The sequence below is a fragment of the Orbicella franksi genome, chromosome 4, assembly GCF_964199315.1.
Source record: "Orbicella franksi chromosome 4, jaOrbFran1.1, whole genome shotgun sequence".
Lineage (NCBI taxonomy): Eukaryota > Metazoa > Cnidaria > Anthozoa > Scleractinia > Merulinidae > Orbicella > Orbicella franksi.
The window spans coordinates 32,870,345-32,890,232 of record NC_138148.1 but is presented as its reverse complement, the minus strand read 5'-3'; the positions used below and the strand labels follow the sequence as shown (position 1 = coordinate 32,890,232).

At 39.8% G+C, this 19,888-nt stretch overlaps 3 protein-coding genes across 3 annotated transcripts; 1 reads left to right on the top strand and 2 right to left on the bottom strand.

Annotated features, from left to right (window-relative positions):
• Positions 1-4,759: 4,759 nt before the first annotated feature.
• Positions 4,760-6,422, bottom strand: LOC145485436 (adenosine receptor A3-like). Its single transcript, XM_081464104.1, has 2 exons — positions 6,205-6,422; positions 4,760-5,842 (listed from the first exon to the last, which is right to left on the bottom strand). Exon 2 carries the CDS (start codon positions 5,821-5,823, stop codon positions 4,888-4,890), a length of 936 nt encoding a protein of 311 aa, XP_081320230.1. The 5' UTR covers positions 5,824-5,842; positions 6,205-6,422; the 3' UTR covers positions 4,760-4,887.
• A 3,456-nt stretch (positions 6,423-9,878) lies between these two features.
• Positions 9,879-19,628, top strand: LOC145484074 (adenosine receptor A2a-like). Its single transcript, XM_081462686.1, has 3 exons — positions 9,879-10,306; positions 12,992-12,995; positions 19,009-19,628. The coding sequence occupies exons 1-3, from the start codon at positions 9,995-9,997 to the stop codon at positions 19,626-19,628; spliced, it is 936 nt and encodes a 311-aa protein (XP_081318812.1). The 5' UTR covers positions 9,879-9,994.
• On the bottom strand, positions 12,581-13,550 carry LOC145484075 (adenosine receptor A3-like). The gene has a single exon (XM_081462687.1). The coding sequence runs from the start codon at positions 13,505-13,507 to the stop codon at positions 12,581-12,583; it is 927 nt and encodes a 308-aa protein (XP_081318813.1). The 5' UTR covers positions 13,508-13,550.
• Positions 19,629-19,888: the final 260 nt, after the last annotated feature.

Sequence of the window (19,888 nt, the reverse complement as noted above, 5' to 3'; positions counted from 1 at the left end):
AGTTGAAACCGCGATTCATATATATCTCTGCCACTATAATACAGATACCTCGTTAAAACGGACAATAGACCTGTAAAACAGGAAGTTTGAAGAAGAAAAGAGTTTCCCATTTAAGTAGAAACACTTAAAAAAGAGTAGATTATATCATTTCGGGGTTTAAATATCAAATAGACAGACATCACGCTCAAAACGTCAACATTTCCAGGTTAACTTACCTATATCAACTACAAGAATATAATGATTAACTAAACTTGGGAAACATTTTTATACCCTCAGTTGTTCTCACTCAAAAATACTGGGCAGTAAGACCAAACCGAACAGAAGATTAAGCTAATACAGTTATGGGCGAAGGCGCTAAGCTGAATTCATCTAAATATCAAATTTCATCAAAAATCCCTTGATACATAATTTGGCTCAGAAACGTGTATACAATAACTTCATGTAAAGGAGAGAAAATTGTTAAACGCTGCGAAATATCTAAGCTATTCATGTATTCCACTGCCAGGGCGGCCGAACATTGAGATTGTTAAAACGTTTCGGTTTGCTTTTCCCAAGCAGTCAAGTTTGTTATTGCCATTATTCTGCAATGCGTGGATCTGTAGTTTTAACGACAGATGTTTCATCAGAATCCACACGGGATCAAATAAGCTTCAGCTTCGTGCGCTGAATTTTAATCGCTACTTTATGACTCCAAATATAGTATTAATATCTGTGGAAAGCTGTCCTTGACTTTACGAAGCATTTCAAATTGTACAGCAAATTATGTCCGACCATAATTAGCGCCTGTTTATGACGGGAGGGTGCCCCTTCTAATCGGGATACCCGGCTAGAAGGGTTGACACATAGCCCGCATTTACATGCAACTCACCTAACCGGGAAAGTGAGAAGGTTGCGTGGGCTATCTTTTGAGCGGCCGCTAAGAACAACAAACAAAATGGCCGACCAAAGAAGAAACTTTTTTACATCTTATTTCAGCTTCCTGCAAGGGCACGGGCCTGTTCTCTGCCTGAGACTCATCTATTACATTGATCTCTTCAGATTGACTGTCATTCTGTTTGGGAGATAACACTGGCATACGGTAACTACGAAAAAATTCACCTCGCGCCTCCATGTTTTCGCGGTTTATCTCACCTCGGCTAGCCGACATAGCCCGGCACGAACCGTTTACACAGTAAAAAGCTATCCCACCTAGCCGGGTGCCCCGGGCAAGTAGACAGGGTGCCCCGGGTAGGCAGGCTATGTAAACGCTTCAATGTGCTTTCTAAAGAAACGTATGAGAAGTTAGCAATCCTAGGGTAGCTCGGTTAGCCGGGTAGCCCGGTACAACAAATATCGAACAAATTTACAACCTGAATATACAACTTGAATAGTAAGGAGAGCAAGAGAGTAAAAATTTCACGGAATTTTACTATTGATAATTTCGTACGAAGCATAAACTTCGTAAAACAAAAAGAGTGCACGTTTTCCTACCATTTTGAAGACACAGACACTGCTTAATTATTAGGCAGGCCGTTATATTCATAAATTTATTAAATTCATAAATGTATCAAAATACAGAAACTATTTGTAAATTTCTCCGAATCTGCTTAAAACTGTAGTCAAAAAGGGTTCTGAGACTGAAACGTTGTATTGAAGCAATCTTGAGAAATTTCTATTCTGTGAAGTTATAAATGATGGTTTTCAAATAAACCATTTGACATTTTCCCAAAGCTATTCCAAAGTAATACACTGTTACTATCTAAACCTTGTGAGTGAAAATTGAGTTACATGTACTTCCATGAAATATCTTTCTTGCTGTCTTGAATTTTTAACTTTACTTTCTTTATAGTTTACTAACAATCAATCAATCAATCAATCAATCAATCTATATATTTAACGTGGTCGGTACGCTTAGCTAAAAAGCTAGTTTACAGGTACGCCACGAAAAAAAACGGAAAAAAGAAATTATAAGAGCCTTATGAAGGTGTATAAATTTAACAGTCAAATCTTTGCATGAAACGCATTACAATCAGTACAATACAATAAAACTCCCTACACTTTTAGTTTAAACTGTAAAGAATTCTAACCTACATTACAATAAACTACTTCAGCCGGTACAATGAGGTTGGTCACCAAGGCAATTACATTATCGCCAAAGCAGCGTGCAAAAAAATTTTTAATACTGCAATATTTGAAGCTTTACCGTTGCATGATACATGCATGACTTAACAATGGCTGAACTAACTCGAAGAACAGTAAAGCGCCTCTCTGATTGTCTCCTTTACTGCTTGCTTCACTTCGCTTATCTTCCGGCAGTAAAGAATCGGGTTTAACGATGAGTTCAAGAAAACTAAGGTCACCGCAACATTGAAAATGAGAAAACTAGATGGAGATGTTTTACTATCACCTACCAAAGCTCGCAATATGGGAAATGGTAAATAACAAGCAACTAATGTACACTGCACCCACAGTGTACCGGACACTGCCTTTCTGTATCGCTCTATGTTCAGTGGAATTATCTGGCCTGGTTGTTGGGCATGGCCCTGTACCTGAGTTTGATGGTGACGGAGTTTGAGGAAGATCTTTGTGTACGAGACGATTGACGTTACAAGGCATAAAGGAAGATGTATATAGTGTGATGGCGTTTGCTCGGTTACTTATTTATGGGTAGCTAGGTGGAAAACGCGGGGCCGGGGTCCCGGGGTACGGGGTCTTGGGGTATGGAAAACACAGGGTGTGGAAGAAAACACGGGGTCTGGTAGAAAACACGGGGTCTAAGTGAAAAACAAGGGGGAACCATTTTTATTCGGCAAAATAGTAAAAATGAGAAGTCGAAATTTTGTTAGTTTAAATTGCAAACAAAATCTCGGCGTGAAACGCGTTTCTTAAAAATTTCGTGAGAAAGAATACCATTCAAGAGCCAACGTGCCGTGCAGTGGTTTTCTTTTGCATGGGGCGTCTATTTTATTTTTCGCAGTAACTTGCGTGGAGTTTTGTTTTATCTTCTTAAAAAATATTGAAATAATAAAGATTGTTTTGCTTAGTATCTTTAACCATGAAAAGCGACAGTTGCCGTATTTGCCCGATTAAAAACCGGTTACCTGTAAGTAGGACCTCATGCAAGAAATGGCAACAAAAATTACTATAGAATATAAAGAATAAACAAATAAAATGTGCCTGGCCCAGCCGGGCCAAATTTAAAACAAAAGCTAAAGGGATATAAAGGGTTATTAATCGAGAAAATACAGTAACCTTCTTGGAATGCCAATACCAAATAAATTCTGGTGTTCTTTCAAATAAAACAGAAGTCGGCCCCTTACTGGAGTTGCTTGCGTTAATTTCAGCGCGAATAATCTCCACTCTTACGAATGTGGATTTCGTTTTCGGTGTCTCCTTACACACGAGTTTACAAAAAATGTCGTTCTAGTGAAATCAAAATGTTATTTCCTTTACATTAACTATCGACTGGGACGTCACTAGTGATTCATGAATAATCAGACTCCAGGTTTATAATTACTTCTGTCGTATTGTACATTAGGGACCGGTCATTATTTATCGCCTGGAGAGGGAGGGGGGGGGGGGGGGGAAAGGATTTTTGGGGGTATCATTGGAATTTTAGGATGACAGAAGGGTGGAGCAGTCATAACTGAGAGCCCAAAAGAGAGGATCACTAACTAACACTTCATTATTTCTTTTTTAAAGGTATAAAAAGGTATAAAACCACACAAGTTGCTGCGAAAAATAACAGACGCTCTATGCAAAAGAAAACCACTGCACGGCACGTTGGCTCTTGAATAGTTTTCTTTGTCACGAAATGTTTAATTTGCTTTTTTGATCGAAAAGCACGTTTCACGCCGAGAAGCTGAATTGATTTTCATTCCAATTTAAAATAAATAAATTTCGACTTCGATTTAAGTGAGGGAAATTCATTTTTTGGTGAAAAAACGTTTCCCCCGTGTTTTCCACTTAGACCCCGTGTTTTCCACCAGACCCCGTGTTTTCTACACTCCATGTTTTCCACACCCCGAGACCCCCACCCCATACCCCGGGACCCCGTCCCCGCGTTTTCCACGTACCCTTTATTTATCACATAAAGGGCAAAATTCTGTACAGAGGAAAACTTCAGTTCCAGGTTTTGCAGTCGCGTAAACGGGTTTGCCGGTCGTCGTTAAAGAACAGGCTAGCAGTAGAATGGGGAATAGACTAGAAAGCCTACCATAATAGTAAGCAAAACACGGTAAGTTCAATTCACTCAAAGCAATTTCTTTACAAATAAAACTTTAAGCAATCTAATTTTATTCACCTGTTTTGCGAAACTTGCAACGGCGTGAAACTACTTCATCGATCGATGAAAAACGTAAACAAGTGTCCCGAAACGAGCTCTAGCAACTGCTTGAATCCAAACCTCTCCTCTCCATCGCGAAAATTTAATGTACCAACAACAGAGCAAAAAAAGGCATTGCGTGGCACATTGACGTGAGCAGCATTGTCTGGACTCTTATCGACAACGGCAAATTAGCCAGTCAGATTCCGAGATTAGAAGCAATTGTGGTAAATAAACAATTTTTCCAGTTTTTCCCAACACTGTGGCTACTTACTCGTGTCAGAGAAAGTAAATTACGGTTAACTTACTAGTAAAATACTTTCTCATTATTTTTATCTTCAGATTATTTTATTTTTTCTGTACAAGAATCCTACTTTAACTTACAATAGAAAAACCTGCTACACTATCAGTTGGTCTTTTAAATTTCTAAACATAAAATACGATAAACATCTCTTGTACAAGGCAACTTAGTAATAAACTCATATTTTTGTCAGCAGCATGAAGAAACCAGTTTCAATACTACAGCAATATTTCAAGTTTACCATTCTAAGGAAAAATACACGTGCGACTAAGAAATGACTGAACTAACTCGATAAACAGCAAAGTGCTTCTCTGATTGTCTCCTTCACTGCTTGCTTCACTTCGCTGATCTTCCAGCAGTAAAGAATCGGGTTTAACGATGAGTTGAAGAAAATTAAAGTTGCTGCAACTCCAATCAAGAAAACACTGGATGGAAATGTTTTACTATAACTTACTGAAGCTCGCAGTATAGCATATGGTAAATAACAAACAACTAATGTACACTGCACCCACAGTGCACTGGACACTGCCTTTCTGTATTGATCTATGTTCAGTGGAACAGGCTGGCCTGGTTGTTCTTGTTGGACATGGCGCTGTACTTGAGTTTGACGATGACGGAGTTTTAAGAAAATCTTTGTGTACGAGGCGATTGACGTTACTAGACATGAAGGAATAATTAGATAGCCGTACCAAGTGGGTATTAGGGGATTTAAAAGGAAGAATATTGAGACAATAGCGGACATAACCCAAAAGATTGCTACGATCACATATGTACGCCTTAAAGTTACAACTTGTCTGTATCTCAGCCCTAACAACAGGGCGAGAAGTCTGTCCACACTTATTGCACTTATGGTAAGCAAAGATACTGAAGACAAAGTATAGCTTACAATAAAAAAAGACGCATATGCATAGCGACAAAGTTTCCATTGTCCGTGAGTCAGGGACATCGAATAGACAATATTGAGAGGCTCTGTAATAAGACCAACGCAGATATCGGTTGTGGCCAGACATCTAAACAAGAGTTTGGACGGCGGATGAAGGGAAGTCACCTTGCGAAGGGCAACGAGGATCAAAGTATTGCCAAAAACTGCAGTAATGGACAGAAAAATGTTGAACGCTGAAAGATATATAAACTCTCCATGTATTCCACTCGTCCAGCCGGCCGAACATCGAAATTGTAGAACTGCTTGAGTGTCCCTTCTTCCACCGGTAAAATTCATTATTCTGCAATGCGTGGATCTGTAGTTTTAACGACAGAGGTTTTATTAGAATCCACATAGGATCAAATAAGCTTCAGTTTCTTGCTATACTGAGATTTAGAAAACTACTTTATGATTCTAAAATATTATATTAATACCCGTAAGAAGCTGTCCATACTAAACTATTAAGAGACAAGACCATCTATACATTTAAGACCAAAAGAGGGAGCTTCAAACCAGTTTGTTTTAAGCCGACATACTTAATAGGCTTAAATTTCTTAACTACACCAACATAGAATAACGTTTGATTATTTTCAGATCACTAGATGAGAGTTTCCATAAATAAGACGAAGCGTCAGCTTTTCAAATGCACTACCGCAGTTAATTTCCAGGTTAACTTACCTATGTCAACTACAAGTATATCATTATTAGCTAATTGAGTTTTGAATTTGTTTTGTAGATTGTTCCCCTTAAGCAGGTTTGATCTGCTGTCTTCTTGGCGTGTTTGCTTCCAGGATGAAGTTTGTCATAACGGACTTCAGAATCGCTATTTACTGAGTGGGGCTTCTTAACTGCTTAACTACACGGCTCTCTCTTGGTTGCTGTCAGCCGATAGAAACCTCGAGCTCACCGTCTAATAGAAGACAGCTACATGTGAGATGATAAAAGAGGAAACGTCCACAATATGCTGACGTGTTGCTAATACAGCAGGTGATACATTGACTTGAAGAGTTCCTGTTTACTCAGAACTTGAAGAAGGTTTGAATTATTTATCTGCGCTACAGCAAGCTAGTCACGAAAATCCAAAGTACGTTGCAAGAAGGACGATTTTTCAAAGGAGAAAATTTTTTTAGCCGACATACGTACTGAAATAAAGTTTGGGAAATTTAAATCACTTGTTGAGAGTTGCCATGATAAGAAGTGGCGTCCGCTTTTCAAATGCTCTCCCGCAGTTAATTTCTAGGTGAACTTATCAGTGTCACCTACAAGTATATCATTATTAGCTGAATTGATTTTGAATTTGTGTTGTAGATTGTTCCCCTTAAGCAGGTTTGATCTGCTGTCTTCTTGGCGTGTTTGCGTGTTTGCGTGTTTGCGTGTTTGTCATAACTGCAAGACAACAGTGTAAGGACGTTATAGCAGTTAGTTCCAATAAAACCGATTAGCATAACCCACTGGACCGATTCTTAGGTTAACGCGCAATCTGATTGGCTACACATAAAGGAGTGCTTTGAAAATGGCATCAATATCCCTTTTTCATGAAATTTATGAAAGGAAAATGTTTGTCTTTTTTGTCAGATCGGTCAGTGGATTATCCTTAAACAATTAGATGGCTCTCTCCCCCCTTTTGGCGACCAAGAACGGCTTGCTTTTTATGACTAGGGCTTTCCTACGGAAGCCCGAGTATTAACCAATGGTGCCTCATCTGCATGATCCAGAAAGCATATTGCTAGGTCGAGTCAGCGCGTGGCATTTTTTAATATTTGTTTGAGCTGAAAATCATTAAAATGGTGAAATTAGGTTGAAGGGGACTGGAAACGAGTGAGTTGCCATGGGAATAGAGCTTTTTCTAGCTGCAGGTGTGTTGCTTAAAGAACTAATAATTTACCAAGTTTCAATGGTTTCTGCTGTAAATTGATCGGGATAGCTCCATTTATATACTTTGAGGTAATATTGGGTTGAGTGTATGACATCATGAGTCCTCTCATTAGCATATTTTAGACATTTTGCAAACTTAAATATTTCCAGAAACAATGCAGATATTTGCAAACAATTGCAATAAACGGCGTTTTAAATCTTTCGTGGAATTCTATGTGACACACCTTAAAATTCCTGGGATAAACGTTTGATCATTGGGGACCGTTCATTTTTTATGAGGGAGGGGGGGCTGGTGGGATTTGGGAAGCACCATTTAAAAATCGCATGACCCCCCCTCAGCTTACCAATTTTTTCACATGGCCCCCCCTTATAGCGGTCATTTTTTGGGATGACCCCCCCAAAAAAAAGAATTGAACAAAAAATATTTAGATTTCAACTTTTTTAATATTTCTCTATTATCCCCCTACTTCACGTTATTGTGCTCACTATGAAGACAATATTTACAATCTCTATACGACAGAGAACTGTTGTTTAAAAAACAAATCAAAAGAAAGAGAAGTCAATTTCGGATCTCCTAGTTATGGCTCGCCCTGAGCATGTGGCATTTGGCCTCTCATTGGCATCTTCCTCATCTGAATTGATGAATGCAAGAATGACGTCACTTGAGTCATCTTCTCCCCCAGAGTCAATGGCATCACTGTCATACTCATCATTGTCACTTTCATCCCTTTCACTGCTGTCAGCACTTGCCCTGTTGTCATTTTGTGTCAATCTCCTGGTATTTCTCAGTGTTGGTTGGCCAGCTCTGAGAGGACTCTTCTGCTGCAAGCATGAATGTCTTACAATTGCCTTTACTTACTCACTCTTGCTGCTTTTCAAATGCTGCTTCAGCCCGTGGTGGTTTGAGTACTTGTTTAGTTCTGGAACACGTAGCTTTTTAAGCTTGGTTAGATCTTCGCACAACTCAGTCCAAGGATAATCCTCCTCCCTACTTAACTTTGCCTTTTCTTCTGCTCTCTTTTTCCTTTTAAATTCCAGCACTTCAAGATGCTGAAGATAATCCACCACAAACTTCGATTTGACAATAAACTTATCTGCAAATAGAGCAACGCTCTCTGGGTCAGATAAAACCAGCCTGCCACTTCCATGCTCTTTCTTCTTTATATTCTTAATCCAATCGGGGAAAGAACGCATTACTACATGAGCATCATGAAAGAGGCTCATTCCAAAATGCGCAATAATGGCAAAAGCGACGAGTCATTTAAGAAAAGGTTTACAGCTGAACGATCCAGGCAGTTTGACATTTTACAAGCAAAAGAAGCAATCTTTCTAAGTGCGGATGGCTGTTCAGAAAGGGCGAATGAGTTTTCCATGCAAGGGTACCAGTTCAAGCCCAATGATGGAAGAAAACTGAACTTCTCCATCAAAGAGCACGGAGCAATGGTGGAAAAGTTGAATGTCATATTGAAAGATGTAAAGGAACACGATTCCACACTCTTTCAGTCCAATGGGCTTGCTTTAAAGCAGGGCGAAGAATTTGCCTACAGTTTTAATGTAAAACAGATCAAATGTACAGAAGCTAAGTTGACGAAGGTCACGCAGGACATGGAAGCACTAGAAAATAAGAGGAGCAATTATAACAGCATATTCAAAGGCATACTCAAACAGCACATCAACAAAAGGAGAAGGAAAAAAGAAAACCGCAGAAAGTCAAATGAAAGAAAGAGGAAGCGGACTGAAAACAACGTCCAACGAGTTTATGGAATCTGTGTTGGAAACCCGCCAGGAAATGATCTTCCACAATGCCTTGTGTACCCTCCTAGAACCGCCGTCCCTGAAGAGTGTCTTAAAGTTGAGGATGTTGCTACGTCGATATTTAGAAGAGATGGGCCATACATCGCACAGCTCTTGGAAGGAAATTATTTCACCAATGCTGCAAGAAGCAGAATCACCACCAACCTTGAGCGGGAAGTCAGAGATTATGTTTACAACTTCATGTACCCTGAAGAGTACACTCTGACGGAAAGCATTGCTGCTTCTTGCAGCATTGGTGAAAGAGACTCCCATAGCAGCACAGGCGGCGACAAAGAACTCGACGACAGCGGAGATGAAGATGAGTGCCAGTGAAAGTTGCATTCGAAAATAACAGTGTTAAATACTTCTTTTTAGTACCTACAAATGCTTTTTGTCACCAAACGTTTTTTTAAAGCAGAAGGAAAGTTTGTAATAAATTTGTATCCTGCCTTCTATGTTTATTGTATAGCAATTTTTTTGATATTCAAACATCATGCCATTTTAAAGTTTTACTAAAATATTTCACATGACCCCCCCTTTTTCCCTTACTTTTTTGGGATGGCCCCCCTCGGAAGCCATTTCTTTTCGCATGACCCCCCCCCCCAAATCCCACCAGCCCCCCCTACCTTAGAAAAAATGAACGGTCCCTTGTAGCACTTATTTTCACAGGAACACATAAGCTTCAGCTCGGTGCACTGAATTTAAAAATACAGTATACAATGCTGAAGCTTACTTGTTCCTGTATATGGTCTGATGAAACATCTGTCGTCAATACTACAGCTTTCTGTAATGTACAATAATGAATTTTATCGGTGAAGGAAAGCAAACTCAAACAGTTCTACAACTCCGATGTTCAGCCGCCTGGGCAAGTGGAATACATAAACATTTGAAATATCTTTCAGCGTTCCACGCTTTTCTCTCCATTACTGCAGTTCTTGGCAATATTCTGATCCTCGTTGCCCTTCGCAAGGTGTCTTCCCTTCATCCGCCGACCAAACTCTTGTTTAGATGTCTGGCCACAACTGATCTCTGTGTTGGTCTTGTTGCAGAGCCTCTCAGTGCTGTCTATTGGATATCTGTAGCTGACGAAGAATGGAATCTTTGTCGCTACGTAGTTCCCTCCTTTATCATTACAAGCAAGAGAAAATGTTGCAAGCTACACTTCGTGTTCAGTATCTTTGCTTACAGTGATCGCAATAAACGTGGACAGACTTCTCGTCCTGTTGTTAGGGCTGAGATTTAGACAAGTTGTAAAGTTTGAAGCGAACATATGCGAGTGTAGTAATCTTTTGAATCATGTCTGCGGTTTCTTCGATATTGTACCTTTTAACTCGCCTTATAAGAGTTTGGTTTGGCTATTTACTTGCACCGTTCTGTGTAATAACCTCAATCGCCTCGTACGCAAAGATTTTCCTCAAACTCCGTCATCAGGACGGTCAGGTAAAATGTCAGCCAGTAAAAAACCAGTTACATTAAATGAGTTAAATTTTTCTTGTTTGCCACATAATAAACATCTTATTAACCGAGCTTAGTCGGTCTGTATTGGAGAATCTTGACCACGGTCGTTTGTACAGACCTCACTGCGTTCGGTCTGTACTCACAACCGAGGTGAAGATTCTCCCATACCGACCGACTAAGCTCGGTTGATAAGAGCTAAATATTAACTATTCAGTGACAGCAGATGACATTGAACTTTGTTGCAGATTGTTCCCTTCAGCAGGTTTGATCTGCTGTCTTCTTGGCGAGGCATAAAGACCGTTTGTTTGCTTCCAGGTTGAAGTTCGTCATAACGGGCTTCAGAATCGCTATTTACTTGGAGGGGCTTCTTAACTGCATGGCAATCATATAAGAACATTGTAGGAGTCAGTTTCAATAAATAATATTATAAGTTTTCCTAGGTTTGAGTCATGAAAAATGAACAAAATGAACTTTATTACTCTGTCAAAAACCGAACTACAAAATACTTCTTTTATAATTTCCGTATAAAATGAAATTAATACTTCTACCTCTGACATGTGTCACAGGGAGAGAAAATAATTGCTCCTTAGTTGACAGATTGGGAGACATAAGCGACATGTTGAGATGAAATCGCCAAACTGGGAATTACATCTAAAATATTCAAATTTGCTACGCCAGCTGCAGGCCTCTTAAACCGTCAAAGCACGGTTTTCAGTTTGGCTATTTTGAACTCGATTTTATGTCTAATTTCTCACAGTCTGTTCAATGGCAAACAGCCAAAAATGGGGCAATATTCAGTTTTTCTTCCTTTTTGATACGGTTTAGAGGTATTATTTTATTTTATACGGGAAAATAAAAAACCGGTACTTTCCAAAACTCAAATATATGGACTCTGCAACCGCTTCCTTGAGGAGCTCTAACTGTCAGAAAGCTCATACAAGGAGCAACGAGAGAAACCATTTAAATTTTTCCGAATCTGCTTAAAACTCGTTTTCTAGCATTTCTGAGAAATTCCTTTCACGTGAAGTTGAGGAAAGCAGGAATAGCGCAGTGGTGAGAGCGCTCGCCTCTCACCAATGTAGCAGGTTCGATTCTGGTGCCACATGTAAGTTAAGTTTGTTGTTGGTTCTCGCCTTGCTCCGAGAGTTTTTTTCCGGGTTCTCCGGTTTTCCTCTCTCCACAAAAACCAACATTCCAAAATCTAATTCGACCAGAATGAAGGACCCGGTAGAAAACCAGCTAAGGTTGAAGTGGCTTCTTCTCTAAAAATTATATATTTTTTAAATTTTAAGTTACTGACAAATGATTGATTAGAAATGAAATTTCTCCCCCTCTATTTTTTTCGTAAGGCTGTTTCATGGTAACCTAATGTTAATTTCTAGTTCGTGCAAGTGAAACTGTGTGAGGAAGGTTAACCTATGAAATATTCTTCTCTCTATCTTATGTTTACTTTACTTAATTTCTAAAAGTTTATTAACAGTCTAATCGTATACGTGAAACTTGTAAAAAGTTAGAATAAAAACCTCTACACTTGAAGTTTGTACTTTAAATTTCTAACCTACAAAACTAGCTACTTCAGTACAGTACAACTGGCAAGTTATCATAAAATTTTGTTACAGCATCATGCAAAAACAACGTTTAATATATTTCGCCTTACTCTGTATGGAATACTATTTGTATGAGAGGCTGCTTGGGCGTGCTGGAAGCTTAGTTATCGGATAATGATCCGCTTATTTCACAGCTTTCAGTTAAAATTATATTTCATCCTATTTTCCAGTTATCAGTAAATTTTGCAGATCTCATGCTGGCGGGCAAAAAAAAAAAGCGCGTCATTTTTCAGCTGCTGGTTAAATTAAAATATTAAGCAATTCTCAGGTATCAATTAAACACCATCTTCACCCATAAGTTCAAGTCGACAATGACTGAACTAACCCGATAAACAGCAAAGTGCTTCTCTGATTGTTTCCTTGACTGCTTGCTTCACTTCGCTGATCTTCCAGCAGTAAAGAAATGGGTTTAACGATGAGTTCACGAAAACTAAACTCACTGCTAATTCCAAAATGAGAACACTGGATGGAGAAAATTTCGCGGTATAATCAAATAAAGCCACTACTATACCATATGGTAAATAAAAAGCTACTAGTGTACACTGCACCCACAGTACACCGGAAACTGCTTTTCTGTATCGCTCTATGTTGAGTGGATTTATATGGCTTGTTTGTTCTTGTTGAACCTGACCCTCCTGATGGCGGAGTTTGAGGAAAATCTTTGTGTACGAGGCGATTGAGGTTACTACACAGCACGGTACAAGTAAATAGCCAAACCAAATGGTTATTAGGCGAGTTAAAAGGTACAATATCGAAGAAACAGCGGCCATAATCCAAAAGATTACTACAGTCACATATGTTCGCTTCAAAGTTACAACTTGTCTAAATCTCAGCCCTAACAACAGGGCGAGAAGTCTGTCCACGCTTATTGCGGTCACTGTCAGCAAAGATACTGAACACAAAGTGTAGCTAGCAATGATAAAGGAGGGAGCTGCGTAGCGACAAAGATTCCATTCTTCGTGAGCCAGAGACATCCAATAGACAGCACTGAGAGGCTCTGCAACAAGACCAACACAGAGATCAGTTGTGGCCAAACATCTAAACAAGAGTTTGGTCGGCGGATGAAGGGAAGACACCTTGCGAAGGGCAACGAGGATCAGAATATTGCCAAGAACTGCAGTGATGGAGAGAAAAGCGTGGAACGCTGAAAGATGTTTTAAATGTTCATGTATTCCACTTGCCCAGGCGGCTGAACATCGGATTTGTAGAACTATTTGAGTTTGCTGTCCTTCACCAGTAAAATTCATTATTTTACATTACAGAAAGCTGTAGTATTGACGACAGATGTTTCATCAGACCATATACAGGAACAAGTAAGCTTCGGCATTGTATGCTGTATTTTTAAATTCAGAGCGCTGAGCTGAAGCTTTTGTGTTCCTGTGAAAGTAAGTGCTACAATGACCAAACGTTTATTTCTGGAATTTTAAGGTGTGCCACATAGAATTCGACGAAAGATTTAAAAGGCCGTTTATATTTTGCAATTATCTTCATTGCTTCTGGAAATATTTAAGTTTGAAAAACGTCTAAAATATGCAAATGAGAGGACTGATGTCATACACTCAACCCAATATTACCTCAAGTATTTAAATCGGAGCTATATCGGTCAATTTACAGCAGAAACCATTGAAACGTGGTAAGTTATTAGTTCTTCAAGCGACACATCGTACACCTACAGCTAGAAAAAGCTCTATTCCCATGGCAACTCACTCGTTTCCAGTCAAAAAAACTGTAGACAAAGAAAACTCTGTCACTATTTTAGTGACTACGACCGAAAGTGGACAGGACATAAATAAACATTGCAGAGGGAGAAAGGACAAAAAAAAAAAAAATGCTTTTTGCAAGATAATGTTGCACAACTTACTTTGCAAGTAAAAGAGTGAAGCTGAATTGGAAACAAAAAGCCATAATTAGGGCCATTTAAACGAGGAAAATAATGCGCAGCTTACATAAGACGCGAACTTACCGCGTAAATCACTCGCCTGCGGCTCGTGATTTACGAATTCTTCGAGTGTTCTTTCAACATCCCAAGTGGTTCATCATGCCTCTAAACCATAGAAAATTGTGGTCTATTGCTTTTATGTAATAATTCAGAAGACACGCGAAATTTCCATGAGTTTACTGGCACAATAAACCATAGCTGATTGACCAATCAGGGCGCGCGCATTCATTTGATTACTATATAAAGATCTATAAACGGTACATTTTCACTAGTTCACGTCTTGCACAAGCCGAGGATAACATAAGACGCGGCTTGTAAGACGAGGGTTTTAAGTTCGGCTTAAATAAGACGCGAAACCACTTGTATAAATGGAATCGCGGCTTGTGTGCGACTTTCTTAAGACGCAAACTCACACTGCGCAAGCGCAAGTTTTTCCCGCGCTCGCGCAATTCCGATCTGGAGAAAAATAATGCCTCATCCGTCGCGTGGTCGGCAAGAGGAGCACAGGCCAAAACAAGAAATCTGGCGATATACAGAAGACAAAGAGTCTCTTGGATGTGTTATCCATCTCCTGCACATTCCGCTCACACCACTCTTGATCGCCCTCGTCTAGCTTGCCTCGGCTTTCCTTCATATTTTTTCAGAGACTTGACGTTTTCGTTTAGAGGCCGTAGTGCAAAATACTTCAGATTCAACTGAAGCTTACTTTTTTCATAAAAACCCAAATAGTAATCGTTTTCTCCGCGAAAGAGCCTGCCTATTTGTCCGGTTGGGTGTGTTAAATTTCCGAAGCTCGCTGCACGCCATCAGTTATTTTCTAAACTGCTCGCTGCTCGCAAGACAAATTTGATCACTTCTTGTGCTCGCAAAAATAAACGCACATGCACTGTTCTCATGCTCGCAAATGCTCGCAAAGATCATTCGATACCCCTTCTTTGTATTTTGCTAACACATGGACGGCAGTTGCTATGACAACGAACACCAAAACGGAGGTATTAGTCGCGAATAAGCCGTGAACCATTTTTACGAGCACTTCGCGTCTTATATAAGCCGCGCTCGTATAAATGTTCAGTTCGCGTCTTATGTGAGCCTCGGATTATTTTCCTCGTATAAATGGCCCTATTGTGGCCCTATTGTGGTAGATTCGAAAGAGTGAGAGTTGTCGGCCCTGGATATTTAAAACTATAAAATTACAGAAACCATAGTAAAAACTCTCAAGGTCATTCCTCACATTTGCATTGCGCATCCTTACAGCGCATAATTTATGGCGTCATTAGCGCGCGCTCGTGCACGCGCACATTGAAAACATGACGGATTTGCCTTGATATTGAGCTCTGTCAGTTGAAAAATGGCTCTAGCTCACCAACAAGCACGGGCATCCCAATTTTTTTCCACTCATTGTAATCAGCTAATCATAAGCTTTGCGTGAGAAAAGACTGATCTAATTTCTATTGCTGAAAATTGAATAAATAAGAAAAATAGCAGATACACGGTGGTCTTTTCTTTTTGGCAGTCGGTAACCACGTCAAGAAATTTGGCTCAAATTTTTAACCAAGGATTTAGCTTTCTGTCTGAATCAAACTTAAAACGTTTATTTGTGTCCGACACAATGTATTGACTGTAGTTTAATGCGTGTTCTTATGAGTCCGGGCTCACAAAGATGTTACAATTACTGGGAATGAGTTCTTATAATAAGCATTAAATAATGCCAAAATGAGGCAGCCCCCTTTTTTATTTCACAATTGAAGTTATCATATGACAAATATTCAGTGGACAAAGTTTGAACAAAAATCTATTGTCACTTTTATTTCAGAGGAATTACCTTAAGAACAAATTAAAATGCTTAACTATCAATCTTTTAAAATTACTCAAAGACGGGGCACATTTAATACAAGTGAGTGAAAAATTGAAACATTGAAACAGATTGTTCCTGCGTACTTAAAACTTCTCTTTCCCAGGTTGTGTTTAGGTTTTTTTGTGGGTACAGGTCGTTACTTCTTCTAGTAGCGTGATCATGACAAGCCCTATTTCGAGTAACGTTAACCTAAGAGTCGACCCAGTGGGTTATGCTAATATTGTTTATTGGAACTAACTAACTGCTATAACGTTCTTACATTGTTGCCATGCAGTTAACGAAGCCCCTACCGGTAATTAGGGACGTTAAGAAATGACGACGGCGACGCCAGGGACGAGGAAGCCCCTCCTGGTGATTAGTGACCTTAAGCAATGACGACGGCGACGCCGGGGACGACGGCCAGTGATAAATAGTTTTATATTTTACCTTCGAATTTCGCAGATTTGTAGATTTGTTCAGTGCACCTATCTCTCTCAGAACTTACTCAAGCTAAATGTGTAATGCCAGCGTTGAATTCCCAATTAAAATATGAAAAATTAGCCGCCGCCGTTCGCGTTCTCTAAAACAGGTAGAACTTAGTCATTTCACGTTGTTGTTTCACGGTTTTGCAGAGGACGGCTATGAAATGAACAAAGATTTATAACGCACGTGCACAGCCATCGCTCTCCTCATTAAACCTTTTGTTTGGTGGCAACAACGTGAAATGACCAAGTTCTGCGTATTTGGAGAACGCAAACGACGGCGGCTAATTTTTCGTATTTTTATTTGGAATTGAACGCTAGCGTTACATATTAAGCTTGAGGAAGTTCTGAAACCAAAACGCGCTGAACAGATCTAGACATTTGCGAAATTCGAAGGTAAACTATAAACTCATTTTTTACAGAGGTTGTCCTCGGTGTTGCAGTCGTCATTGCTTAGGCTCCCTGTTGTTTTATCAATGACGGCAAAGAAATGTTGTAAGAATAGACCATTTTACAATTGTCTGCTCAGTGTCCTGGCCTTTGGGTGGCAGTGAGACTGGAGTTGACCTTGTTTTGATACAGACCTCACTGCTTTTGTCATGTAAACAACGCAGTGAGCAGTGAGGTCTGTATCAAAACAAGGTCAACTCCAGCCTCGCTGCCATCCAAAGGCCAGGTGACTGAGCAGACAACTGTAAAATGGTCTATTATTATGCATATGATCCACAGCCATTTCTCGCCAAACCTTTTGTTAGCAATGTTCCCGTTGCCGTTGCTGTTGTGGTTTTATTTAACTCCCTACTGTCTACTTCATGCTGCAATTCTCACTTCGTGGTATAAATTTCAAATATCAGGCTTATAATAGATCGCGGCAGCTTCCGCTTTCCTCTTAATTATGGTCGGACATAATGAGCTGTATAATTTGGCATGTTTGATAAAGTTAAGAACAGTTTTACACGGTAATTAATATATTCAGAATCATAAAGTAGCTATTAGGGAGCTTAAGCAATGACGACAGCCCGAAGACAACGCTTGGTAAAAAATGAATTTGTACTTTACCTTCTGTTCAGTGCGTCGTTTGGTCTCAGAACTTGCTCAGGCGTTCAATTCCAAATGAAAATTCGAAATATTAGCGGCTGTCATTTGCGTTTTCCAAATATACAGGACTTGGTCATTTCAAGTTGTTGTTTTGCAGAGGATGGCAAAGAAATGTACAAAGACTTATAGCGTACGTGCATAGCCATTGGTTTGTTCATTAACTCTTTTGTTTGGTGGCGTTTTCATTGCCGTCGTCGTCATGGTCTGCTTAAAGGTCGAGTAATACGGGCAACATTTTTGTCACAAACGTGGTAATACGTGCAACAATGTGTTTCAACTTGCAGTGCAACAATGTTGCGAGACAAGTTGAAGAAAAATGTTGCCCGTATTACCGGACCTTAAGTTCTCTATTTAAATTCAGCCCACGAAGCTGTAGCTTATTGGATCCTGTGCGGATTCTGATAAAACATTTGTCATTAAGACTGCAGATCCCCGTATAGCAAAATGATAGCAATAACAATCTTGAGTACGGGGAAATGCAAACCGAAACGTTTTAACAATTTCAATGTTCGGCCAGCCGGCGAGTGGAATACACGAACAGCTGAGATGTTTCTCAGCGTTCAGCAATTTTCTCTGCTTTAATAAAGTTCTTCTAAACTTGTAACAAGTTTTCTCGCTAGTACACGCAAGTCGCAAAAAAACCCATTCCAAACCACACCCATCCTGAATTTCATTGGCTAATAAAAGGTTAATGGACGTCACTCAACTTCCGTTGACTTCGGTTGGGTAGCCAAACGGTGAAAAACTTGCGTCGACTTGCGTGAAAATGTGATCTCGACCGAAGAGAGCGCAAGTCATCGCAAGTCAACCCAAGTTCACTTAAGGCCTTGGCAAACGGAGTCGCAAATAGACCAAAGTTCTCAACTTCCGTCTACTTGCGAGTCAATTTGGCCAGGGCTTAACAGTTCGCACTAAAACATGACATATTTAGTCTATGTTTGGGGAGATAAAAGACAGCTCTACGCAGGTGGTAATATTATTTGGAGTCATTAATTAGGTATTTAAATTCAGAGCACGAAGCTGAAGCTTATTTGATCCTGTGTGGATTCTGATAAAACATCTGTCGTTAAAACTACAGATCCACGCATTGCGGAATAATGAATTTTACTCCAACAGTTATACAACTTCGATGTTCGGCCGCCTGGGCAAGTAGAATACATGAACATTTGAAATATCTTTTAGCGTTCAATATTTTTCTGTCCATCACTGCAGTTCTTGGCAATATTCTGATCCTCGTTGCCCTTCGCAAGGTGTCTTCCCTTCATCCGCCGTCCAAACTCTTGTTTAGATGTCTGGCCACAACTGATCTCTGGGTTGGTTTTATTACACAGCCTCTCAATGTTGTCTATTGGATGTCCCAGATTCACGGACAATGGAATCTTTGTCACTACACAGTTGTGTCTAGTGTTATTGCGGGCTACATTTTGTCTTCAGTATCTTTGCTTACAGCGAGTGCAATAAGCGTGGACAGACTTCTCGCCCTGTCGTTAGGGATGAGATACAGACAAGTAGTAACTTTAAAGCGAACATATGTGATTGTAGCAATCTTTTGGATTTTGTCCGCTGTATCTTCGATATTGTACCTTTTAAATCGCCTTATACCTATTTGGTATGGCCATGTACTTATTCCTTTATGTCTTGTAACGTCAATCGCCTCGTACACAAAGATTTTCCTTAAGCTCCGTCACCATCAAACTCAGGTACAGGGCCATGTCCAACAAGAACAACCAGGTCAACCTGTTCCACTGAACATAGAGCGATACAGAAAGGCAGTGTCTAGTGCACTGTGGGTGCAGTGTACATTAGTTGCTTGTTATTTACCATTTCCCATAGTGCGAGCTTTGGTAGATGAGAGTAATACATCTCAATCCAGTTCTCTCGTTTTGGATGCTGCATCGACTTTGATTTACCTGAATTCATCGTTAAACCCGATTCTTTACTGCTGGAAGATCAGCGAAGTGAAGCAAGCAGTAAAGGATACAATCAGAGAAGCACTTTGCTGTTTATCGAGTTAGTTCAGCAGTCATTAGAGTCGGTTAACATGCATGCTTACAACGGTAGCGCTTCAAATATTGCTGTAATAAAAGTTGTTTCCTCACGCTGCTTGGACAAAATATAGTTTTGCGCTTTGTACTGGAGGACGTTTATGTAATACATTGCAGGCTAGAAATTCAAAGTACAAACTGAACTTGTAGGGTTATATTTTTGTAACTTGTAATACTATACGGTTCATGTATAAAAGCTTAACGCGTTAAGCTTGAACTGAACTGTCTAA